At 39.2% G+C, this 23,916-nt stretch overlaps 1 protein-coding gene across 2 annotated transcripts in view; it reads right to left on the reverse strand.

Annotated features, from left to right (window-relative positions):
* Window positions 1-724: 724 nt before the first annotated feature.
* The window catches only part of PTBP1 (polypyrimidine tract binding protein 1), a 37,870-nt gene continuing 14,678 nt past the window's right edge, over window positions 725-23,916 (reverse strand). For both annotated transcript variants that reach the window (XM_006272515.4, XM_006272516.4), the window contains 13 exons: window positions 18,845-18,920; window positions 17,984-18,156; window positions 16,490-16,636; window positions 14,268-14,438; window positions 13,008-13,118; window positions 12,047-12,221; window positions 11,214-11,291; window positions 9,601-9,749; window positions 6,763-6,796; window positions 6,149-6,241; window positions 5,530-5,746; window positions 4,564-4,641; window positions 725-3,957 (listed from right to left, as the gene is read on the reverse strand). In XM_006272515.4, coding sequence (XP_006272577.1) covers window positions 3,825-3,957; window positions 4,564-4,641; window positions 5,530-5,746; window positions 6,149-6,241; window positions 6,763-6,796; window positions 9,601-9,749; window positions 11,214-11,291; window positions 12,047-12,221; window positions 13,008-13,118; window positions 14,268-14,438; window positions 16,490-16,636; window positions 17,984-18,156; window positions 18,845-18,920 — 1,635 coding nt within the window. In that variant the 3' untranslated portion in view covers window positions 725-3,824. The remainder of the gene's footprint in view (window positions 3,958-4,563; window positions 4,642-5,529; window positions 5,747-6,148; window positions 6,242-6,762; window positions 6,797-9,600; window positions 9,750-11,213; window positions 11,292-12,046; window positions 12,222-13,007; window positions 13,119-14,267; window positions 14,439-16,489; window positions 16,637-17,983; window positions 18,157-18,844; window positions 18,921-23,916) is intronic.

The raw sequence follows: 23,916 nt of genomic DNA on the forward strand, positions 1-23,916 counted from the left end.
GCTTTGTTCAGCAGAGTCTAGTTTTATACATCTAGTTTTCCCTTCAAAACAGTCAGTCTTAAGAGATGTTTGCAGAGGCATGGAAAGAATGAAAGGCTCAGTGCCCTGACTGTGTAGACGCGTGTTGTAGTTACTTGCAAAGGATTAGGGGCATCTCTCTAATTACCTGTGGTTTGCCCGCTGTTCCAATACAGCACCTCCGAACTTCACCTGGTTAGACAGGAACCCAGATTATGGATCACTCGACACTACATCCAGCTGGTCACAAGCTTTTCACGCACGTCTAGAGCATAGTACTGCAGAGGGTATTATATTTAACTTGAAGGTTAGGTTATTCCATGAATATTAGCTAGAGTATATGGAAAGTTTAGGAACATGAGGTAAGAAATACTGGAATGTGACAAAGGCAGAGGATCAGTTAAGGACCCTGTAACTTCATACCTCTGAACTTCACCTCTCAAACATGGAAGGGCTGGAGTGTGAAGAGTTTAGAGTAAATCAGTGATAAAAAGGGCTATATTTGTCCTTTCCGGTTGTCTCATTACCACCCTTTACACAGCGGAGTCAAAGATGCTAATGTGAACAACACTCCACCAGCCCAGAGGTATGTGAAAGTCAGTTATATAAAATGAGGCAGCTGAAATTACATTAGAAGGAAAAAATCAGAAGCAAAAAAAAAAAAATGTTTAAAAAGGGCACAATAAAAAGATAGGAAAATCAGAAGCAAAGAATACAGAAGAAATTTATTGAAAGCACAAGTACAGACTGGCCAATAACTGCTTTCTACAATTGGAACAGTAAATAATAGAGCTACAGAAAGGTACAAAGGTTGTTATAAAATAGTTTTAATTTCAATTCTTTTTTGCATTACAAACATTCTTTGAAAGAGGCAATGGAATTCTGATGTTGTGTATGGTCACCCTCCCACCCCGCTTTCCACAATACTGAACCTGTAATAGCTGTTATCAAAATATACAATACATCTGTTCACCATAAAAAAACTGGGTTTTGCTGCCCCCTCATGTCTTACAACAGGTATAAAAAAATTATAAATATGTACACCCTTTTGTTACTCACATTCTTTACATGCAAACACAGGGATCCAAAGGAGAAAACCCATAACTGTCTGGGTTCTGGGGTCACCTCAATTTATTTGCTTGCATCTTGTAAAATACATAAGTCTGTTTGCTGACCAAACCAACGGAGGCCGGCAGACAGGTTTCATTCCAATAAGCCTCTTCCCAGTTTCTTGGGTGAGGTTGATTGAATGCATTTAAGAATTAAACAGCTGTTCCACTTGGGTTGCGCATAGATCTCTAAGTCAAGGTAGAGTGCTGCCTGTAGTAGATTCAAGTGTACCCATTTAGTAGCCAATGTCCCCCGGCTGTAAGGGGAACTGATTTACTGTTTTTAATTTGGGGAGGGAGGGAGAAGAGCAAATGAATCCTCGCTGGTGATCAGAATTTGCCCTACTGAGTGTAAGATGCCGGCCAGGGAAACCGGGAGCTTTCAGATAAACAGATTGAGACTTTTCAGGAACCAGCTTATTTGGATGTGCAGTAAATGGAACCGACACGTACTTGTCACATGAGGCTTTTCAACTCTGAACTGTGGGCAATGCTGCTGATTCATGGTAACTTCCAACACCTTTCAGCCACAGGCAAGGAAAAAAAAAGATGGCAATAAGACAGGCCAGTACTACCACATCACTCATGCCAGCAACCCAAGCAGAACCTTCCACTCAGACTTCACACATTTCTCCAGCACAGTTCACACCCACAAGAGTTCAGGGAGGAACTAAGACAAGTTAAGACTTTTCCAACTGCTTTAGTGTCAGGCAAGTCAGGAGATCTCATGCTAGGCAAGGGAACCCATGACTTGCAAACACCAAGAGACAGACAATTAAAAAACAAACTTTGGTCCACAATTTGCAGAGAAACCCTGAAAAAAAGTGTAAGATTCTTGTTATTTTGCATCCAAAACAGGTTGCAGGTTACAGGGAAATGTAAGGCAACAATGGATTATACAAAAGAGAGAAGGCAGAACGGCATGGAAAAGAGTTGTAAGCCAGAGGAATGATATTTCAGTTCAATTAGGTTTGTGTTACCGAGGGGGAAAAAATGACCTGCTGCTTTCTAATTCTTTTAATAGATTCCCTTCCTATAACTTAAAAGATATGGGCTTAGAGATTAAAAATGTAAAAACTTGAGCCTGGGTCCACTTAACTGAATTCAAAGGCCACGGGGTGTCTGCTAGTTCAAACACCTTTTGCTTTAAAAAAAATAAAATAAAGGAGGAAAAAAAAAAGGGCCTGCTTAGCTTAACATGTTTGAACAGTTTCATTACATTACTCATCCTCAGTCATGACCTCAGCCTGAAACTAAATTCCTGCCCTACAGTTTTAATTACAACAAAAAAAAATAAAAATAAAATAAGAAGTACAGTATACAAGGGTAATACCACAAAAGAAGTAAATTTAGATTACGTTTATACCATCTTATCGTTCTATAAAAAGGTACTTAAACTATTTCTTTTGCATATAAAGAGATTAGAATATTTGGTCAACTGGAAATATTGCTAGGCACAGATGACAGCAACTGCATCAAAAGTATAATACAAGGATTAAAACAAAAGCTCAAATGCTGAAGACATGCTATAAGAACGATGGCGGAGCTACGCTGGTCTTGTTAATTTCTCAAATTAGGGGCACGAAGGTGACAGATAAACACCTTTCTAATGTGGGATATCCAATAATTCTTCAAATCCTAGCCAAGTATTTAGATGTATGTACAATTTAGACAAGCTCATACTGATTTGTTTTCTTCACAAGTGTCCAACAGTGGTTAATTTTCATAGCTTGATCAAGGCTCTAATGAAAGGAGAGCCTGTCAACTTGCTATAGTTGCTGGAATGTAAATGGGTCGTGGGAGCGTTTTCCTCGCCCAGACCTTTCTGCTCAGTTTGAATGTTATAAACAAAGCATCTTAACGCCCACCTGAAAGAATGCACAGATGGAAATCAAACCACACACAGATTGGAGCAGTGGCAAGATTACGCATGATACTATGCAGATTGAGACGTCTCATGGACAGTGGGACACTCAGTAACTGCCTAAGGAGTCAAAGCCCAATATTTTCTTTATCCACTTTGCCAGCTTCACTTGTCCTTCGTTACAATGAGCTGATCCAATAACTAGAACTTATTTCCCTCAACATTCCCAAGCCAATCCCAACATTTCAGGTAATATTTTCCCCCTCCCAATAAGAAGAAAAAGTTTAAGGCACAGGATAGCAGATGCACGGCTCAGGGCCTAGGCCCTTTGCGCTGGGTGAGTTGGGAACTCCCACACACCATGCACGTTGCAAGATCCTGACTCAAAGGCGCTAAAGTGAATTTGCACAGTGGTTTTGGGTCTTCCAAGGCTTGAATGGGTAAAGAAAATAAAGAAGGCATCAATGTGAAACCTGATAAGCTTGTTAGGATCGTTTTCTGGGGGGAAAAGGGAAATTTCCCAGAGTAGTTTCCAAAGTGTAAACTTTAACTTGTGATTTATTTGTTGTTGTTTGAACAGTCATCGAGATTGTTATCCCATCACCACAAGGTTAGCAACAGGAATTAGATTTAATTTTTTTAAAAACCGGTAAACTGATTTCTCTTTAAAAAAATAAAATCTCTGGTCTTTAAGGTCACTTCAGCTGCATTTTTAAAGTGGCTTTTTTTTCTGGAATGATGGAAGTTGTCCCATAGCGTTCAACCATTTAAGGTCAAGGCTGAACCCATGAGGTTTTAAGTCAGGTCCATTCGGTCTCACACCTTCCAAAGTTCTAAATGGTGGACTTTGAGAAGGACACACGCAGGTGGTGATTCTCACCAAGATCATGATTATGGAGGTCAATGAGCGACTGAATGGCTTCTTCCACAGAGCCCATCTGGATCAGAGCCATCTTACGGTCCTTCCTGGCAAGACAAAAAAAAAAAGTCCAAAATACTGAGTTTGCTCTCATGGTCTGTAAAGGCTCTTTCTGAGGCCATTCAAGCAGAAAGCAGGGCAGAGCTGCACCTTTCAGATTATCTGGTGTAGTGGTGCTTAAATTTCTGCATGCAACAGCTCACTGGAGATGTGCTGCTGCTTATGAAAGCTTATGCATCACTCAATTAAGTCTCAAAGGTGAAACTCTGCCTGATTTCAGACTACCTCTCTGACTCCGTTCAAATTTACCATCCAAAGCTCAAGGGAGCCAGATATCTCAGCAAGAATGGCTCACATAATTGAAGTTTATCTTGTTCCTCTTACTAGGCCGAGCTAGTCTTCAGAATGAAAATATACCTCTCAGCCATTGACCTGCTCAGTCCGACTGTAATACCAGGTCATTGTGCTCTCTATGCACTTACTGCAAGTGGGTGGCCCCCACTTCCTTACCCAGAGAAGGCAAACAGCGTAAACAACCTTTTAATACAGGTTTTTGCTCTGTGGCAGTTATTACCCAATGCTTCAAACTGGTGGAGAACTCACTGGTTTTTAATAACCTCATCAAAACAGAACACTTAAAACCTCAGACTTACTGGAAGAATTTGAATCCCTTGACCATGCCACCATTGCTTGCGAACAGCATCTTGAGGTCTTCTTCAGTTATTGAAGGTCTGATTTAAAACAAAAAAAGAAAAGAAGTCAGATTTAGGCTGGCACGGATTAGAAGTTTAACTCTCAAAAACATCATCTTTTGCCATTTCATTTTCTAAGATCCCTTAACAATAGCCAAGTCTTTTCTCCTGCCAGTAATGGAAGAATAGTTTCCTATATTCCTACTAGACAAAGTTATTGCTTTGTACTTTAGAGATGTCTTCTTTATAGATTTGCAGTATGTTTGTGTTTAACTACCGCTGTTTTTTCCAGAGATAAAACACTGCTGCCTTGCAGCAAAACATACGCATTTCTTCCCTCTGGAAATGTTTTACATGAGCTGCTACAATATCCTGAATTGCAGAAGACCCACAAAATGATCTTGGGGGAAAAAAAACCAGCCCCAAAATGAAAGCAGAAAGAAATCTGGCAAACACACAAAGCACTGCCAGCTAGTGGAATTCCCTCCTACCTGCTCATGCAGAGATTTTCACTCAATTTCTTTTTTGCCTTGATACTTCCACAAACTAGTTTACAGAAGCACTGAGCTGCAAGTAACATTTTTTTTTTTAAAGTACCAGCAACAAAAGATACACATACTCTAGACCCCATGAGTGGGGGGATTCATTTGGACAGCTGGCACCTTGACATTCCTGGGAGAAATGGATCGTACAACCAAACCTGCTGCAGAGAGAACCTAAAACCATGCCATAATGCGCACCAGTGGATGACCGCTGATATCCCATTTCTTTTAAAAATGAGCAGTGCCCAGAACTCCCCAGGTCCTAGAGAATGCGAATCTGAATATTAAGCGCCACTGAACCTAGTACCTTATTCAGTTTACAAAGCTAGTCCTTCCCCACAGCATTCACACTTGGCCAATCGGGAATGCTCACAGGGTTACTTACGGGATATTTGAGAGGTGAAGAGTAGCAGAGGGTGGGAAGATATTTTGGAAGTTTTTAGAGCCAGGTTTCTTGAAACGATGTAGAGGAGAATTCCCATAGTCCTTAGTCAACCCTTGATCTTCCTGTCCCTCGCGGGGAAGCTGTACTGTCTGATGCTTGGAAAGTGTGATACGGATAGGCTTCCCGTGAAGCTTCTGACCATTTAAGTGACTCATGGCTGCAACAGTTAAACAGCACATTGGACATTTCACCCAAAATTACAACTCCTTTCCCCCCCACCCCACAAAAAAAATCCCCCAGCATCAACACTCCCAACAATATCATTATTTTGAACATTTTCAGTATTGCCCACCCCTTTGCCATTAGCAAGATACCTGACAATATAGTATCTGTTTCCATGTAACACCCAAATCTCAGCCTACAGACAAGCAATTCAGTGCAAGGACGCTTATTTTGTACCTCGTGGACAACGAGAATATTGACTATTTCCTTTCCCCCCAGAGGCGTTATTAAGCTATTCTGTTATAACCTGACAGCCATAACAGCACAATCCCAACTGCAGCTACTGCAGCAGAGTTTTCTAGCACTGCTATTCTGCTTCCTCTGCAGGTAAGCTTACCAAGCTGAGCCTGGTTTCCATCTGCCATTTGAACTAGGGCATTCTCCTTCTTATTAAATAAGATCTTCACCCTTTGCACATCACCATAGACGCCTTCGGAAAGTGAGGAAACAAGAAAATAGTCTTTAGGCAGGAAAAGGAAAGTCTCATCCAATTCTACATTAATCAGTCAATCAATTCAACAGCAAAAACATCCACAACCAGATTGATCTCATTCCAACCATTTTTGTTTATTCTGCTCTACTGAGGGGAACTGATATATAGCAGAATAATAATGGAACAATACATTAAAGAAACAGATCTGGATTTTAGCAAAAAGAAAAAAAAAGAAAAAAGTCTAACTGCCAGAGGACTGAACTAGACAATTTAGCATGCTACCACAATTTTAAACTTCTATAAAAAGACATGCAAAGCAATAAACCCATGCATAACTGAACATCAAAATAAGGGCAAACTAAAATTAAACAGAAAACTATGTAAACAATGTAAAAACAAAATGAAATTATGCATTCAAAAACATGGCAAACTGCAAACTGTACATTTCTGAAGTATCAAAAGTAAAATCTCAAAATAAATGAAAAACAAGGTAATAAAAAGTGTGAATAATAACATACCGAAAAGAATAAAGAGGCATTGGGGTGTAACTCTCTTTAGAGAACAGCAGAGCAAGGCAGCGGAGGGACAGGGAAGAGGTAAGGAATCGAAGGGGAGAGCGAGGTTGCACAAATCGTCCACAACGAGGAAGGGCAGAGTCCCCGCAGGAAATGGCGAAATTGGTTGATGGATGATGAAGTTTTCAAGATGGTTAATATTGAAGGGCAGGTTGGTTTCCGAAGAGCAGGGTTTTTTTTTTGTTTTTTTTTTTTGGAAAGGGAATTTTTATTGTGGTTTTTTTTTTGGTTTTTTTTTTGTTTCAAGCAACAACAGGAAGCAGAAGTACCGTGCAGTCAGTTGGCAAAGAAATTCCGGATCAGGGGAAGAAAAAAAAATATTCAGGGATGGGGGAGAAAAGAAAAAAGTAGCAAAAAACACAGGTCAGTAAATACATAAGGAAATATGTAGTGTTCCATCAGTCAGATTTATAGATTTCTACATACAATACTTGTTTACAGGAATAGTTAATAAGGTTTTACCTAGTGGAACACAATGATAAAAGAAAAGCATTTTTACTTAAGATATATAAAGAAGGTAAGAGACAGTATCACAGTAGAGTGACTTCTGGAACCATTCATACTAAAATTAAGCCCAAACTATACTTGGACCACTTTTCTGGAAGGAGATTTCCTGGCCTCTTGAAGAAAAAAAAAGTCACCACGTAGCAAAAGGAGGCCTAATGGTTCAAACAAAATACAGCATGACATTCAAGCTGCTGTATAAGGCAGGAATGTCTTCTGGATAGTTATCTATCTCACTGTAGCTCAGAGGAGTAGTCTGGATGGGAATCACTGCCTCCAAAGCAAAAAGATTAACTGGGTGCATTGCTGAATTACTGCAAAATACCCATCAGAAGGGACTGCCGAAGAACTGTCTGCTGTAAGAGGACACAGTACCATTAGCGTGGGAGGGAAGCTCACACTCGCTTAATGCGTGCAGTGTGCTGGGTCTGCCAGAGCAGGGGAGCAGACTGATAGAAGTCAGCAGGAATATCAAGTGGAAGAAGCCTTTCTTCCCAGAACATTGTATTAAGTTAACATGCAGACCTGTTCTGGCACAGAGTCCGTGATCAAAATAAATCCCAAGTCGAGCAGAAGAAAATCCAGGCTTTCCACCCTCCTCAAAAGTTTTTTCCTTCATAGTTTAAACTTTCAAGAGTTAGAAAGAAGGCTTGTGTATTGCTAGAGTCATTCCACAGAAATACTGTCTCTTAACCAACCAGTTGTGGCATAGGTAAGTTTCTAAAACATTGATTACACAAGCAATGAAAAAGTTTAAGTCTGTTAGTTCACAGCTTCACTACAGGTATCAAAGTCTCTCTAGCCCAAAGACAAGCTGGATGGGAGAGTGAAGAGTTCATAAAAAATGCAAGGCATGAAATAATTGCTTAACTACTACTCTGACAAAACAGCTGTGCACACTGTTCAGAAACTGCTGCTTGAAAGTAGAGTCAAACTTACAAGACTGAAGCAAAAACCCAATTTAAATATCCACATAGAAAAAGTACCATGCCGTGCCCCTCACCAACAGGCACACAATGGATCCAAAACCCGTAAACGTCAGGCCTCTGTCAGTTAAGGGGCTTGCAATCTGTTTTGCACAGGAAGTCACTAGGATTAAGCAACTGCCAACAGCTCCTGAAACAGGATGACAGGAGTTTTTAAGAGTAGGGCCAGGATCTAGTCTAACCAGAGCTCCTTAGGAGTACCACTGATATTATTTCATGCCCTGTAGAAACAGTAATGATAGTCAGACAGGTGAAAAGAACAGTCTGAAATACTGATTGAATTTTGTTAATCCTATCAAGGAGTTAAATATTTTTATTATATTCTTCATCTCATCCAGGCTTCCCCTTTGATGCAAAGAGGTTTAATGGTTACTCTGACATGACTGATAAGTTTTATAACTACATGGAGTAGAGATTATATTTTATGTGCAGTCCTACCAGTTACAGTTAAGCATTATTTTTCAAGCAGCAAAGACTCGTCATCCTCTACTGCACACAAACTGGAACATGGTCTACACTTTCAATCCAACAAAGTCAAAAGATGACTTAGAAAACCATTTCATTCTTATTGAATGATCTCTCATAATCCTTTTAATAAAAAGGCTGCAGTTTGTTTCCCAATTTTACTTGCTTCGTTCAAAACAGAGTAAATATTTCAACTCAATGAGATAAATGGAATTGAAAATGTAAATGTGAGTTGTTAAGGACTATAACTAAGAAATATCTTCAAGGAATCTTGGAAAGGAAAAATAAAATGTGCGAGCACATGGCAGAGGAAACACTGCACAGGTACAATGAAGACAAGCTGGCAGGGGTCGAGACATTAAAACAGAAAGAGTAGAGGGTAGAATGAACTCTCTCTGTAGTTCTGAATTAATGTATTGAAAACCAGAACATGCCAAGGAAGGAAGGGAAGGATTTTAGCTATACCGTGACCCAAATGGCACTAGATCCATGGGAGTAGGTGGTTCCAAATACGGGAAGAAGGGACAGGCTTTGTAGTTTTATGGGACCAGAGCAGACAGGCAACACCCTTGGCTTTCAACCAAGGAAGAGCAAAGATTTCAATTTAAGACAGACTTTCCCATTTTCCTTCAGTGACTAGAGTACTGATTTGCTTTTGAGGTTTAGGACCGGCAGAGCCCCTTTTGTCTGCTTTTCTAGTTTTGCCGTTTCCTTTAGGACATAGTAAGATTTCACTTTCAATGACTTTCAGCACAATCTTAGTGTTCAGAAAGTGAAAGAAGAAGTAACTGGAAGGAGAAAAAAGTAAAATTACAACTCCACTAACCTCAGGGTTCAGATTGCTAACCAGCAGAACGGAGTTCCCAGCCCCAGTAAGGCCGGGAATGGCAATCCGTCCTGCTGCAGCCGCTGCTGCTGCTGCTGATGGGATAGCCAAAGGAGCAAGTGCTCCGTGAACATTTGGAACTGACAAGCCTGGAAATTAAAGAATATTAACCAGTAAAGAAATTAACAGCATGTACTCTAGTGTAATCAGCCGCACCAGGAGGGAGAACTTCAAACCCCACCTTTCTTAAAACATGCATGTCTCCATTTAAAAACAACCATTTACTCTAAGAGGGACAGGTGCCTCCAATTCTGGTGCTGCTATGCAGGAAGCAATTCTCAGTTTTAACAGTTTATCTGCTCTCTTGTGGTGCCTGGTGCATACCAGATGCCTCTGGAGGCAAACTGGTTGGGATTAGTATTTGGTGCACTTCACAGGCTGCAGAACTGTCTCAACGCAAAGCCTCGATTCTGTGGGTGCAGGAAAGGTACTACAAGCAGTGCATTTTTGTAAGATTTTTTTCCAACCAATGCATGCCACAAGTGCTTCACTCTTTGACCATGCATCTGATGAAATGAGACATTGTACATTCCCGTCCATTATTCACTGCTCCATTTGAGAAGGATTTATTTTATGTACAGGCATTTCTAGGGTGCTTACTGCAGCATCTGACACCTTGCAATGTCAAGCACACATCACACAACCTCTACAAGATATAGCTTTAAATCCCGTTAGGTGATAGAGCTACTAGTCTATTACACACTTTTCATAAATGGTATATACCCATCTAGGTGGCCTATGCATAACCCTGCAAAATGCGACATCAACAAAGAATTAAGAGCCATCAGCTTGGTTTGTACCCACGTTAACCCACTGACATCCAAATTCTGTTTGGCTGCACTGCCTTCTTAGCTTCATGACTTAGTTCAGAGCTTATAATAAGCAAAAGCCCGAAGTGCTTAGAATTCAAAGCTCGGAACAAGGCACCTACTAACTAAAAACGGAGACGTTTGAGAACGAACGGTTGACTAGGCTTTTTCCTTATTATAGCACATGGACCATTTTGATACCTGTAACAGAAAAGCATTGAAGTTCAGTGCCCTCCACTGATTTATCATGTTAAATTTATTCAGCTGAAATATTTAAAACACAAAATGGAAAAGTAGTTTCCTGTTTCTGATTAAACTTTCAGACAGGTGCTATAAGGCTGAAATTCTAGTGTCGATGACCTACCAAATGTGATTTTTTAAAATTTTTTTAAATCAATTGTAATTGGCAGTTTTGGCACATGTGACATTTGTCCTGCCCTTTCCTTCCCCCTATCTAAATAGCCTTATTTACTGCAGCCACAATTGTCTAGGCAGATTACTTCAAGGACCTTCCATTCCCAGTCAAGTACCATTTATTGCAGATCATTCCATTCTATATTCTAGGATCAATACTCAAAATATTCATCTCCTCTAAAATGTTCTCTAGCCTAATTACTCCAAGGGATGCTTACTGAATTGGCTGCTTGGTAGAAGTCAGAGCTCTTTAAAGAGGATTGTTTTTAAAGCAGCCAGCCAGCAACATGGACTAGCTAAATAATTCAAGTTTATTACTAAATACAGTACCTGCAGCTTGAGGAATTGCAAAGGTAGGAGGAAAACCAGCTCCTGCATATGGAGAAGCAGAGATTATTCCTGGAGCACCTGGGAAACAGAGTAAGATATTAAGTCAATGACTCTCATGCCAGATAGTTTCACTTCAGAGAAAACCAATACATCTCCTCTGAGATATCTGCACTTCAAGATAAGCACTTACTTAACTCAGGGCAGAATGGAAAACCATCACTTTTGGACATAACAGGAAATTAAGAACTGCTTCTAACCTAATACAATTCACAAGTTTTTTTTCTAGAAGTCTCACCACTGAATGAAGATTAATGGCGTATTCAGGGTTTAGTTTGGAAGGCTCCCCCCTACTTTGAAACAGCAATTAAAAATCAACTGTTCAGTTCTCTATACACTTTTCAAAGGCTGCCGTTTTTATCTGTGTTGTATCGACTTCAAAACCATTTATTAAAAAAGCCTATAGTCTAACCAGCTCTCAGGCACTCAGTATCAGTGAGAGAACAGCAGGTGGCACTAACAATACAGAAAGCAGAAAAACATCTGCAAAGGCCCTCTGCAAAAGAATAAGGCAGGGATCACATACGCAGAGCACTTGTCTTCCAAACACAGCCACCTTTAGTGTTCCTTATTAACCCAAGCCTTTTCACACCTTAAAAACACTAAAGGGTAAAGTTGTTTAACAGACTTTCTGTTGGATCAAACAGAAAATCCAGCTTTGGGTGCAAGAAACCTGGTTGCTAAGCGAGATAAACCTGCAGATAGCACATGGATATGGAAGCTCCCTAACCACACAGGATTCTATGAAAGTCATCATATTCCATAGGATTTCTCACCAAAAGCAGCTGCCATAGTCTGATCAAGAGAGGGCTGACTATCCCCAGAAGGAAGATCTGGCCGTGTGTAATCTCTGCTCTTATCATTGTTGTATTTAACATTGAGGCTTGTGAGTTTTGAGAAGTCAATACGCAGCGTGCAACAGGCATTGTAGATATTTTGTCCATCTAAAGACTGCAAGAAAAACCAGGGCACATTTACCTTGTTAGAGATACATTTATGCTGAAGAACAGATGTGAATATACGTAGAGTTTAGATTATGGTTTGTATGAGATGGTTTGGAAAGGGATGATCCTGCCTCAGGCTGGGGGCTGGACTAGATCAGAGTTTCTCAACCCATGAGTTGTAAGAATATATGAAAGGGTTGCAAACAAATTTAAAAAATGGATTCTCCTTTAAAGGAGAAAAACGTGGGAAACCATGGCTTTTCCCTTGCAGGCTATCAGAGCTCCCGTCTGCGAGGGGTTGCTTGGCGCCCCCCATGCCCCCCACACACTGGGGGGAGCTGGGACTGGCCACTGATGTTAACAAATGGGTCCCAGTACAAAAAAAGATTGAAAACCCGTGGACTAGATGACCTCTGGAAGTCCCTCCCAGTGCTACTTCCCTTACTATTCTATGACTAACCTGAAGCAAAATGCCAAGTCTTAGATCATGATATATATACCAAAGGTAAGTAGCACACTCAGATAACACATGCTACAAAGTTATTTAACTGCATCCTAACACAATTAGTTTAGTCATGTTTAAATGCAACCTTCATGGTGGAAATGTATCAACTGTACACAAATGCCCACTGAAGTCAAAGGCTGAACATGTAAAATCAAGTGTAGAATGACTTGGGAATATGGTACTCTGTATCCAACGTAACAACAGGCATCTCCTGTTCCAACATGAAGCACTCCAATTTACAAAACTGTCCTTAAGAAGCTCAATGCACGTGAATGCAAATAAACTCACCAGTTTGGCATGCTGTGCACTCATAGGGTCAGCATATTGCAACAGGGCCTGGAACTGGTTGTTCTTGGTGAATGTAATTATTTTCAGCACTGTTCCAAACTTAGAAAAAATCTGCAAGATAAGTTTGTACGCATTACTTCTAATAGCTGGATCTCTTACAATTTAAACAACTCAATTTCTCAAAAATGAGAAACTGCAGACAAAAGCAACTATCAGCTTTAGTTTAATTTACATGCAATGGGAATTACATAAACTCCTTAAGACGAATTCAGTAATTAGGTTCTCTTTCATCACAAAACTTGATTATGTTTTTTCAATCATACTGCAGGCACCGTTTAGAGTACTTGTACATTATAAAATTAAAATGAGAACAGAAGAGCAATGTACAAAATTAGGATTTTATTAAAATATGGAGTTTCAATTATATTCTGATTGTGTTAAAGTGGTGGATTCCTAGAACGGCTTTGCAAATTCAGGAAGTTCATCATTTTATCCCTTCTCTTGCTTAATGCAAACTGAAGCCATGTTAAGAGGAATGCTTTAGCAATTTCCTTGAATAGTTATTTGCTTAACCAGCGGGATGGGAATAAAATCTGTCATGCTTTTATTATGTTAAAGACCTGTCAACTTATTTGCAACTCTCTATTGAAACAGAGGCAACTAACACCCTTACGGCAAACATTGTGGAACTGGATTCTTCACAAGAGATCCAAACCATTCTTTCAATAGCTGGTAAATCAATGCAGATACTTAATGCTAGAACTATTACGCTTTGCCCCACTCACATTGCAGACTTATCAAATCCCCTGTTTTTCCTTCTGACTACATATCCCTAGCCTTCCCTCATAAATCACGGTTTCCAGGTCTCTAAGAATTATTGTTGCTCTCTACTGGACTCTTTCCCAATCTGTACACATCTTTTCTGCAATGTGGGGCCCAAAGTTGGGCAGAGAATTCCCGATGAGGCCTCACCAGTGCTGAATAGGATGACAGAATTATACTCCTTTGATATGCAAGTAACACTCTTGTTAACACAACCCTGTATACCCTTGGCCTATAATTCCTATACCTCTAACTTCACACGTACTCTTCAGGTGCAAACAGAGACACTGACCTTAAACTGGGACAAAAAGATAACCCCCTCCTCAAAAATGATGAATTCCAAACGGGGCTCGGACAGAGCAGCACTACCCCATACAAATTACAGCAGTCACTTCTTCCACGCTGTTCTGCAAGGGGCAATTAGACACCCCATTTTACCTGATGCAGGACATCCAGAGTGACAGGATAGAAGAGGTTTTCCACAATGATCCTCAAGACAGGACTCTGACCAGCCATTGCCATTCCTGCATCCACTGCTGCCGCAGAGGCTGAAAGTGCCAGGTTTCCAGACTGGACAGAGTTCACTGCTTGCAGAGCTGCCTGGGCACGCTGTGGAACCAAAAATCATGTTAGGTTAAGTCTCTTGCTGATAGAAGTACAAGTTTACCAAGCTTCCTACGTGCACACTACTATAAGAACAGCAGAATTGCAGACTAGAAATCAGTCACAAGTTTAGTTTCCTTACACACAGCATGTTAACATAATAGTATGTTATAAAGTTTGACAATACTTGTACACTGCTGAGCCAATAAAAGCACTGCAACATAAAAATCCACAAACTGCAAACGTACATGCAAAATGTGAATTGCTTAAATGGAAAGACAGCTAGAGTTTACGCTTGCTGTGTTTCAGTTACTGCTCTCTTTTCAGTCTTAACTACAACCTTATTCAACATTTGCTAGTGCAAGGTTTGATAAAGCATCAAGAAAGACTAAGCCCTAGATGCAGTGTGGATCATTAGAAATATTACTTGTGCCTGTGCAAAACAAGTGGTATTTATACAGTTATAAACTATAATTGTTACTGTTATACTGGAAATGCAGAGATCAGGATGGCAAGGAAGGCTACAATACAACATGGAGAGAGAAGAGAACTTTCCTATGGGAGTAAAGACCTCTACCTACGTGCAACAACACACCCAGTCCCCAAGGACAGGCTGCTGAATTAAGTCAGAATCAAGACGTCTATTATGGTACTTTCAAGTGCTCTGTTTGAAAGTATGGCAAATACTGGCACCTTAGGACTAACAAAATCCTGAACTTTTGATAAGCTACAGAACCTGACAAAACAGAAGCATTAACTGGTTTAGGGCTTACTATTTTTAAATTTAATACTTAAAAAAAATAGTCCATAAAAGGGATAGTAGAGCCTACCCCCTTTTCATAGATTTTTTTTTAACCCTATTGATAGAACTGGACTAATATCAGAACATGCTCACTATTATTGTGTCAAACCCCTGTTTTGTCATGTACGCCAAGTACCAGCAATCGATTTGCGGATTATAAAAGGGTACGCTCCTGATGAAAACCTGGATTGCAAAAATGAGAGGAGGTAAAAATGCATTAGGCCTGATAAGCAGGTACAGTTAACCTAAAGTCACTGACATTAATTGAGACAAGTGCATTCTGAAGGGAGAGCAGTCTGCCAAAAAAGGGATGAATGGACTCTTCGCAAAGTAAGACTCGAACAGAAATACTGAATTTGAGCATTCAAAATAAGTGATGTCTACCCTGCATCAAAAGGTGAATACTGCTGCTAACATACTGCACTCTGATGTAAACAGTACTATTTCCTCCTCAGAGTGGTTAAGTTTCTTCTGTTCAAAGTCTCAAAACATATGGCTGGTTATAAAGTATCTTTTCTATACCCACAGAAAGTTAAAGCTTACTCAAGGTATTTGGGTATTTTTTCTGTAGATGTAATAGGGTCTTTGGCTCCAATTTTACCTGGGGATTTAAAGTGCAATCACTAGTTCTCAACCTAAAAAAAGTTAGGGTTCCAATTAATATTCACTTTATACCATACCCCCTGCTACTTCAGCTGATAGAGTAGGTCATCTATGCCGGCCTGCTTGAGGTTCTAATGAAAAGTATTACTTACTTGAGAGCCGCATCTCTAAGCTTTTCAATAGTATATGCTTTAGTTCTACTGGTTCAGATAAGAACCAAAAGTTATGACCAAAGGAAGGAAGAGCAAGATCAGAATCATGCGATTAAGGCCCAATTCTCTGTGTACTAACAGGACTGGAAGTAATTAAATTCTTAAGTTATCATGCCATGGAAGCTGTCATGTGCTCCCAATTGGCACCTTTAGATCTTAGGCTAGACAAGAGGCTATATTAGCATGTTAGTAGACAGAGCATAAGTAGTGCTTTGACAGTTATTTAGACAGACTACTGTCAGACAGCCCAAGATCAGTGTAATTTTCAATTCCCATTTCATATAAAAGTGCAACATAAAACGAAGCATAAATTTAACTCCTTCAAGCCTTTCAGTTACAAGACTAGCAGGCCACTAGCACCAAAACTGAAACCAAGTAATAGCTAATGAAATATCTAGGCAGTTGTATTAAATGTGACAATGTAAAGAATAATGACTAACTGCTTGGTTTGGAGAGTTGTCCGTTTTGAGCTCCTTGTGGTTGGAGAACTGAATGTAGATGGGCTGGCTTCGAAGGACTGGAGTGACCGTAGTATAGTAATTTACCATGGTGTTGGCTGCTTCCTCTGTGTTCATTTCTATAAAAGCCTGCAAGTACACAAAAGTACAACATGTCCAGGTTATTACCAGAGCAGCTTACACTAGGTGGTAGGTAGTTCAAAAAGTTGGATGGTGCCATGATGCAACTGTAATGAAAGGATCTTCACTTTGAGAAAATATAGCTGAAGTTTAACAAGGAGGTAGTAGTGGGTTCCAAGTCTACTGCATTTACATAGAGTTTGCAGAGCCATTTGCTTTTACAAAATGCCAAAGATTTGACTCTAAAAGGCTTGTTTTTAGAGGAGACTAATCCCATTAAAAACATGAGAGTTTTCATAGCGCGGTTAAAGATCAGCTGGACATCGCGGGGGGGGGGAGGAGGGGGGAGGGAGAGAAGATGGCATTATGAAACTCATTTGCAAGGGTGACAGTGACATGAGCTCAGGCCAAAATACTATCCTAAATTGCAGCCTCCTTTTAATTTTTTCTTTTGCAAAGCCAAATCAAGACCTAACCTTGTATATTTTAACCTTAGCAGCTGAATCCCCCCACTAAAAGCTGCACACAATGACAGACTGTTAGATGAAACCATGTGGGTTCTCCAGAAGTGTTATGCTAGCATAAAGCTATGGAATTGTGCATTATTACATGTAATGTAGACCCTTCCTAATTCACTACTAATCTGTAAACCTACTTATTCTTTTGAAAAGCCTTGCAATCTTGCTTTACTTCCAAACAAAGATGCGAGTGTGTAGCAACAAGTCATTACTTTATGGTAAGTATGTTTGATACATTTTTTTTTTTTAGTGCACCAACTAAAAGAGACAAATTCATATTTGTCTGGAGTTTAGACTACATAATCTACATTCTATATTTCATGGAATGCAAGTCATCTTAACATGATTTGCTTCTTTGCTTCCAAACTTGTAATCCACAATGCATTCCTTAGTCCCTCTGTATTACTGCATACTTTCTATATTGATCAATGGGGTCTTGGCTCCATTTGGTCTTATTACATTCAGCAAGACCCTTTAACTGCAAAAATTAGATAGTATCAGACAAAACCAAAGGGCAAGCACAAGGCCACAGTGCGCCAATTCACACCATTCTTCCTTAAACTACTTAACTGCTTTTTACAACTTAAAGCAAATTATAAGGTAAATTATAGATGATGACATGTAAGTAAACAGCACTCAAATGCCTCATAGATCTGAAAATACTACTCTGTATAGGTCATATGATCTCAAAGAGCAAAAGTTGCATCAAGGAGTTACTGGCTCCCAGTATGGCAGTTGCTTATACTATAAGCACCCTGTGTCTTGTTTACTGATGCTGTGACAACAATTTCCACCAAACCTCCCATATAACCCCAGTATTCAGTTGCTGGGACAGTACCTGATTTTTTCCTTTCAACATGAGAAGATTGGTGACTTTGCCAAAAGGTAAGCCCAGAGAAATGACTTCTGCCTCTGTGACGTCACTGGGGAGTTTGCGGACATGGATTACTCGTGATGGGACCCCAGCACTTCTACTGTCACCTTTGAATTTTTTGCTGTCATTTCCATTAGCTGAAAGAGTGAATAACACATTTTAACAACAGCATCACAGCATTTTTTAACAACACTTTGCATTCATCTTGCCTTCCTCACTTAGCTTCCATTTACTGTTTTACCATTTAAATTCTAGAGTCAAAGGTAACCAAATTACAAATACATAATTTTGCCCATTTTTCAAAGCTATATCCAGAATCTGAGTGACACGGCTGAATGCCTAAGCTCTGGAATCACAATTTATTGTTTTAAAGACTGGTATAAACAAAGATTTATTTGTGTTCTGTAGTCTAAGTCACTTTTGTTATTTTTCACTTTGAGCACCATATTCAATGGTGAAGCTGCTTTTGAGGTGATGTCTTAAAAGGGTAGTAGCAAACAGCAAGCATATGGCCCCATATTTCATTGTGAGACTCCATTTGTTTAAAGTGCAAAAGTTTCTAGCATAAACTGTGGGGTCTAATCCCTCGCAGGAACATCTTAGCAACTGCCCTGTGATACCAATCATATTCATGCTGCTAGCCCTCAAGGACATAGGGTAGCAGCTTCTCATATTCAGCATTGTCTTAAAATCTGGTCAAAACAAGCACTGAAATGAAAGCAGAGACTACGAGCCAAGAGCAAGTCAAATAAAGTAGCCCTGCTAACTGTACCCTCAGTACTCAAGGTGGATTGCTACCTTAAAAACAAAAAAAAGTGATTTTACCTGCAGAAGTAGAGTTGCTGCTCATGATAAAGGGTCCGTTAGTAACACAAGTAGAGAAGAGCTCGTCAGATCCCCGCTACAAAAGAAAAAAGAAAAAAGGGTAAGTTGACAGCATTTTACTGTTCAGGTATTTTGAGAAATGAAGCACAATTCAGATATTAGGTTGGTAGGCAAACTGAGCAGAAAGGTAAAAGGTTAAAAACCTAAGAGCAGCTCTATTATTCATGTGCTCATATGAAGTGTTAAAACAAAATGGTGTGCCACATCCAGGCAGTCCAATATGTAGACCTTTATACTGCCCTGTCTGAGCCAACTATGAAGACCTAAGGAGAAGCACTGCTCAACTGTGTAGCTATACCTGCTGAAGTATGCACCAAACCTAGATTTGTGGACACTGATGAGGAGGCAAATTTTTCAACCAATCTTAGTTTAAGGAACAAAGCAAAACTGTAGTCATATTGTTAACAGCATCAAAATAACCCACCCTTCCCTGCATCCATTAATAGAAAAGTAGATTATGATTTTGTCTTAGGTTATAAAGAACATGCCAAAAAACTCTAAATGTTATTGGTCGTTTATGCCTTGCTTATTAAGCTGATTAGGACCATAATATTCAATAATATCACTGTATGGTATCAAGTAATACACAAAAGGACAGTGAGGCACCATTAAACAAGATGTGATGCATGTTTTCCAGTGACAAGGAGATGTAGATAGATAGATTAGGAACTGAAAAAGCTAAATAAAGTATAGTTTTTCCAGTCATTTGATATTCCCATGCTATAACCTTAAGGAAATTTCCACATTATTTTATTAAAGTAAAAGTCCTGCCACGTACTCTAGCAAGAGGGTACACCTTCAGCATAAGATACTGTGGCCACTTACCTGACATCTTATTTTCAGCCTATGAATATGTACCTTAGGTGCAAGGGTAAAATAAAAATGCCAAATAGCACCTAAAATAAAATAAGTGCAATGGAGAGTTGTACACTATCGGTGTTTAGGTCTAAGAACAGTGAACTCGGACAAGACTATTCTTAAATACAGATATTTCTTAAAAGAATCGAGTGGAGAGTGGTCTCCTATTCAATCTACATGGTACCATACACCATAAATATAATCACATCAAAATTAACAGGACTTAGTGTGGAACAACCCATTTAAAAGATAACACAATCTGCACTGATGAACTCAATGCTAAGATTTAAAATAAACAAACTGCATAGATCTAAACAGATAATACATAGAGATAATATCATTATAAATATAAACATATATTACATAGGAAGGATCCAGACTTCCTTCAGTGGCTTTAAAAAGAAACAAACTAAACAACAATTTGGACACAGCTTCATGCAAGTTGCTTTAAGAGAAACAATTTCTAATCAGAATGGCATTACTGACAAATTTAGAGGAAGCTTTCAATAATGCCATGTTCTCCACTTGCAGTAACTACGGCTATTCACACAATTCCCTGGGTTATGATAGGGAAGGTAAAGCCATTCAATATATTATTTCTGCTCAAGGTCCACATTACTTGAGCAGCATTTGAAATTAAGAGTGTATTCTGAAGGGGAAAAAACCCAAACAAAACTTCAGATAGACTGACAACTGGAGGCTCTCCTATGCCCATACTAGTGCATGTAAGTTTAAAAAATAATTAAATGTTTTAAACATAAAGTTAAATGGGCTTTGGTAGCTTTAATTTTATTAATGCTACAACTGCAACATAAGAAGAGTTACAACACTACAAATCCTTAAAAAGTATGCCAACGGCCTGAAAACCCATGGTGAAAAACTGGCTAATATAAAAAAGACATTTCTTTAGCTGCAGTTCCATTTTTTACTTGCCCTACACCTGAAATTTCACTCAACAGAGACTTCCTCAAATAACTCAGAACCTGAGGCAGAGACTAAAGAAAGAGGGAACCAAATGGGAAGTTTGTCCTGTTTTCAGAAGCCCTGATGAAACCATACCCTCTGCTTTGTCACACTCTCGGATTACTAGAAACACTATCTCTTACCCTGTGCTATCTAGTGACAATTGGGGTAACATTATCAGTTTAAAGAACAAAAGCTCCCTACTCACTGCATCAATGAGCTAGTTAAAAAAGTAGGTCACAAGGAGCTCTGAAGTCATTCAACATAATTTTACAGCTGCTTGGGTCCTGAATTTCTTGTTAGCTCACTTGGTACCAAGTCTTTAAGATAAATGCAATACTTGAATGTACTGGACAAGATAAAAGTAGGGCAGGCTCCCAAACTGTTGTCTTTAGGCCACTTGTCACCTGCAAAGTATGCATGAGGTCTGTAGAGTTCACTGATCACCTGGTGCTGTCACCTTGCTCCCAGCCCATCAGTAATGCTAGAAAAGATCTTAAGAAAAGATCTTCTGAAGTCTTCCTAACAAGTTTTTTTCCACATAGGCAAGTACTGTATTTACTACCAAGATGCCAGGATTACAAGAGGCCAACTAAACTATGATACTCTTCAGATATAGCACAACCTGTGAAAGTTAGAGAATCTGAACCACAGTAATTGAAAAGAAAAAAAAAGTTAAATTCAGAAAAGCATGAAAATATGCATGTTGCCTTTAACTTTAAAAATTGCATTTAAGGTAACTGTGATTTGCATGAGAACCTAAAAAGTTCAGCTGTACATCAAATAGCTATTGCTACACTGAGCTTTTATAATTTTTTAAAGGAAGATGGGTTGAGATGCTGATTGATTCCCTAAGGTACTTTCAAATATCCATTTTAATTCAAATATGCTTTTTAAGAGAGAAATCAGGTAACTTTAATGACAATCAGTTGGTCTGTGGAGATGCACTGCTCATACTGTAAACCCACATAATCTACCTACAGAAATTGCAAAATGAGCCACTTATCTGCCCAGTGTGGGGGGCAAGGAGAGGAAACCAGAAACTGAAAACACAAACATGTGTACCATGATGGTACATCATAGAATTTAGGCTCCCCTAAACTCCCAGCTTGAATTAAGTTTCCCTGATGCTTTTAAAAGTTGCATTATTTTCTCCTTGCACATTTAACAATTCACTGAGTGCACTTAAACCAGGAATGTTTATTGCTGCTACTTTTCCACCACACTTCAGCCTTTTTTTTTTTCTTTCTTCAAATCAAAGAATGTAACCTCACAAATCCACTCCCCTGTTATCGTCAAGACATTCTCAGTTGCCTGCTGTGACCAGAGCCAGGAAGCAGAAAGGGAAGATTGTTTTACAACAAAAGAAGCAGCAGTTAATTTATAAGCTTCCCAGCTGGAAATGTGTGCAAAAGAGAGGGAGGACTGATGAGATTGCAATAACAACAATTATGCTCAAGATTCATGGATAGAGGGAAGCTTTACTGTATAATTATATTACTATACTATTTTATAACTCCTCTCATGGACACTCAGAGCAAGAGTGACCTTGTCAAAGAGCAATAAAAACCCCCACTCTAAACAAGAGTATTCCTACAAGAAGTTACAGTAGTACAAACTATGGCAATATTGGCACAGAAACGCTGTTAAAATTTTCTTGAGCAAAAATAACTTAAGTCATATAAAGCTGCATTTAGAAACACTGATTAGGATCATCTGTAACTGTTACCCCTGGCAGAGCTGAACCAGTAAGAAAAAAAAAAGTGATAAATTTTACAGCTTTATAACTAGATTTTTAAAAGTGGTTTCCTTTCTTAAGCATAATCTTAAAAAAAATAAACAAAAACTAGTAGTTAATCCACATTTGCTAGTGACAACTTCAACAGAAGCCTGTATGTATCATTTGACTGTTAATTGCACTATGCCTTCCTTGCAGCCTTTAAATCAGCCCTCTTCTGCATGTGTTATGATGGAGGCATGTTAGGCGTGATGCTGCAACACTTAACAAAAAGTGGTGCATCTAGAGTTGAAATTAGATTTTTATTCTGTAAAAATAGTCAAAAGAAACCAAGCAAACTGTTTTAGTTCACTTCGAAGTTTCCTCTATTAAAAGAGCAAAAGGAAAGATGTATCCAAACCCCTGACATTTTAGACCCAAGGAATGCAGGTTATATTTAAAAAGATAACAGTGACAATAGTGGACTACTGAGTTATCTGAAGGTTCAGGAAATGAGTCTACATTTGTATTTTAGAAGTCATCAGAAAGCAGAGTAAACGGATTCTCTGCTTCCTGTAGGTCTTATACTACAGTCCACTCTTCCACCACTAATTACAGCACCATTAATTTTTATACTGCAGTTCTCCCCAGATTACTACTGCAAAAAAACCCCAAAACAACAACAAAAAAACCAAAAACCCAACCTCAGAACTATACTCTAGTTAAACACAAAAAGATCTTCACATTGAGGTTCATGTCCCTGCTGACAGTCAACAATCTCACCGTGAGATTTAATAAATCATGGTCTTTATCTGCCTGATATTTTTATAAAGAGTGGTGTCTAGTTTTATAGGAGACTGCTGGTCTGAAAACATTTTCCCATTACAGCTGCTGGCATCATACTTCTGCTTTTTTTGACTGCAGAAAACACAACGACTGTATTTCAATGCAATGTTGACAAATTCCAACCAGAATAACCTTGTTTTTGTAGTCCAGAATCACTGGTGATTAACAACATCATAAATTATTAACAGGTAAAACACTGACTGTGGCTGTTGCTATGGCGGCAGCCTGCTTTTCGTCTACCACACCCAGAGCTACAGGCCTGTTGCTCTAGTAGCTGCATTAATCTTCAAATACGCTCATGTTCCAAGCAGCCTAGTTATAAAATACTAACTTCAGAAAATCCCATCCTCAAAACATCCAGAGGAAGGAGAAGTTACTGCATGAAAAGTATAAATTTGCATTTGTAGAAGTTAAGACCCACAATTCTTCAGTGCTAGCTTCCTTCCCCATCCCACAAAAACTGACTCAAAGGCCCTACCTTCACTAAGGAAAAAAAGCGTTGAAGAGTCTAACAAATAGTGCAGTTTGTAGTTTCCCCCCCAATTTCGCAAGTCAAATAACAGGTTCCTGAAGTCATGTCAAAACTAGGGACCACCTTGCTGGCTAGCTTGACTTTGATTGGAAGCAC

The sequence above is a fragment of the Alligator mississippiensis genome, chromosome 16, assembly GCF_030867095.1.
Source record: "Alligator mississippiensis isolate rAllMis1 chromosome 16, rAllMis1, whole genome shotgun sequence".
Classification (NCBI taxonomy): domain Eukaryota; kingdom Metazoa; phylum Chordata; order Crocodylia; family Alligatoridae; genus Alligator; species Alligator mississippiensis.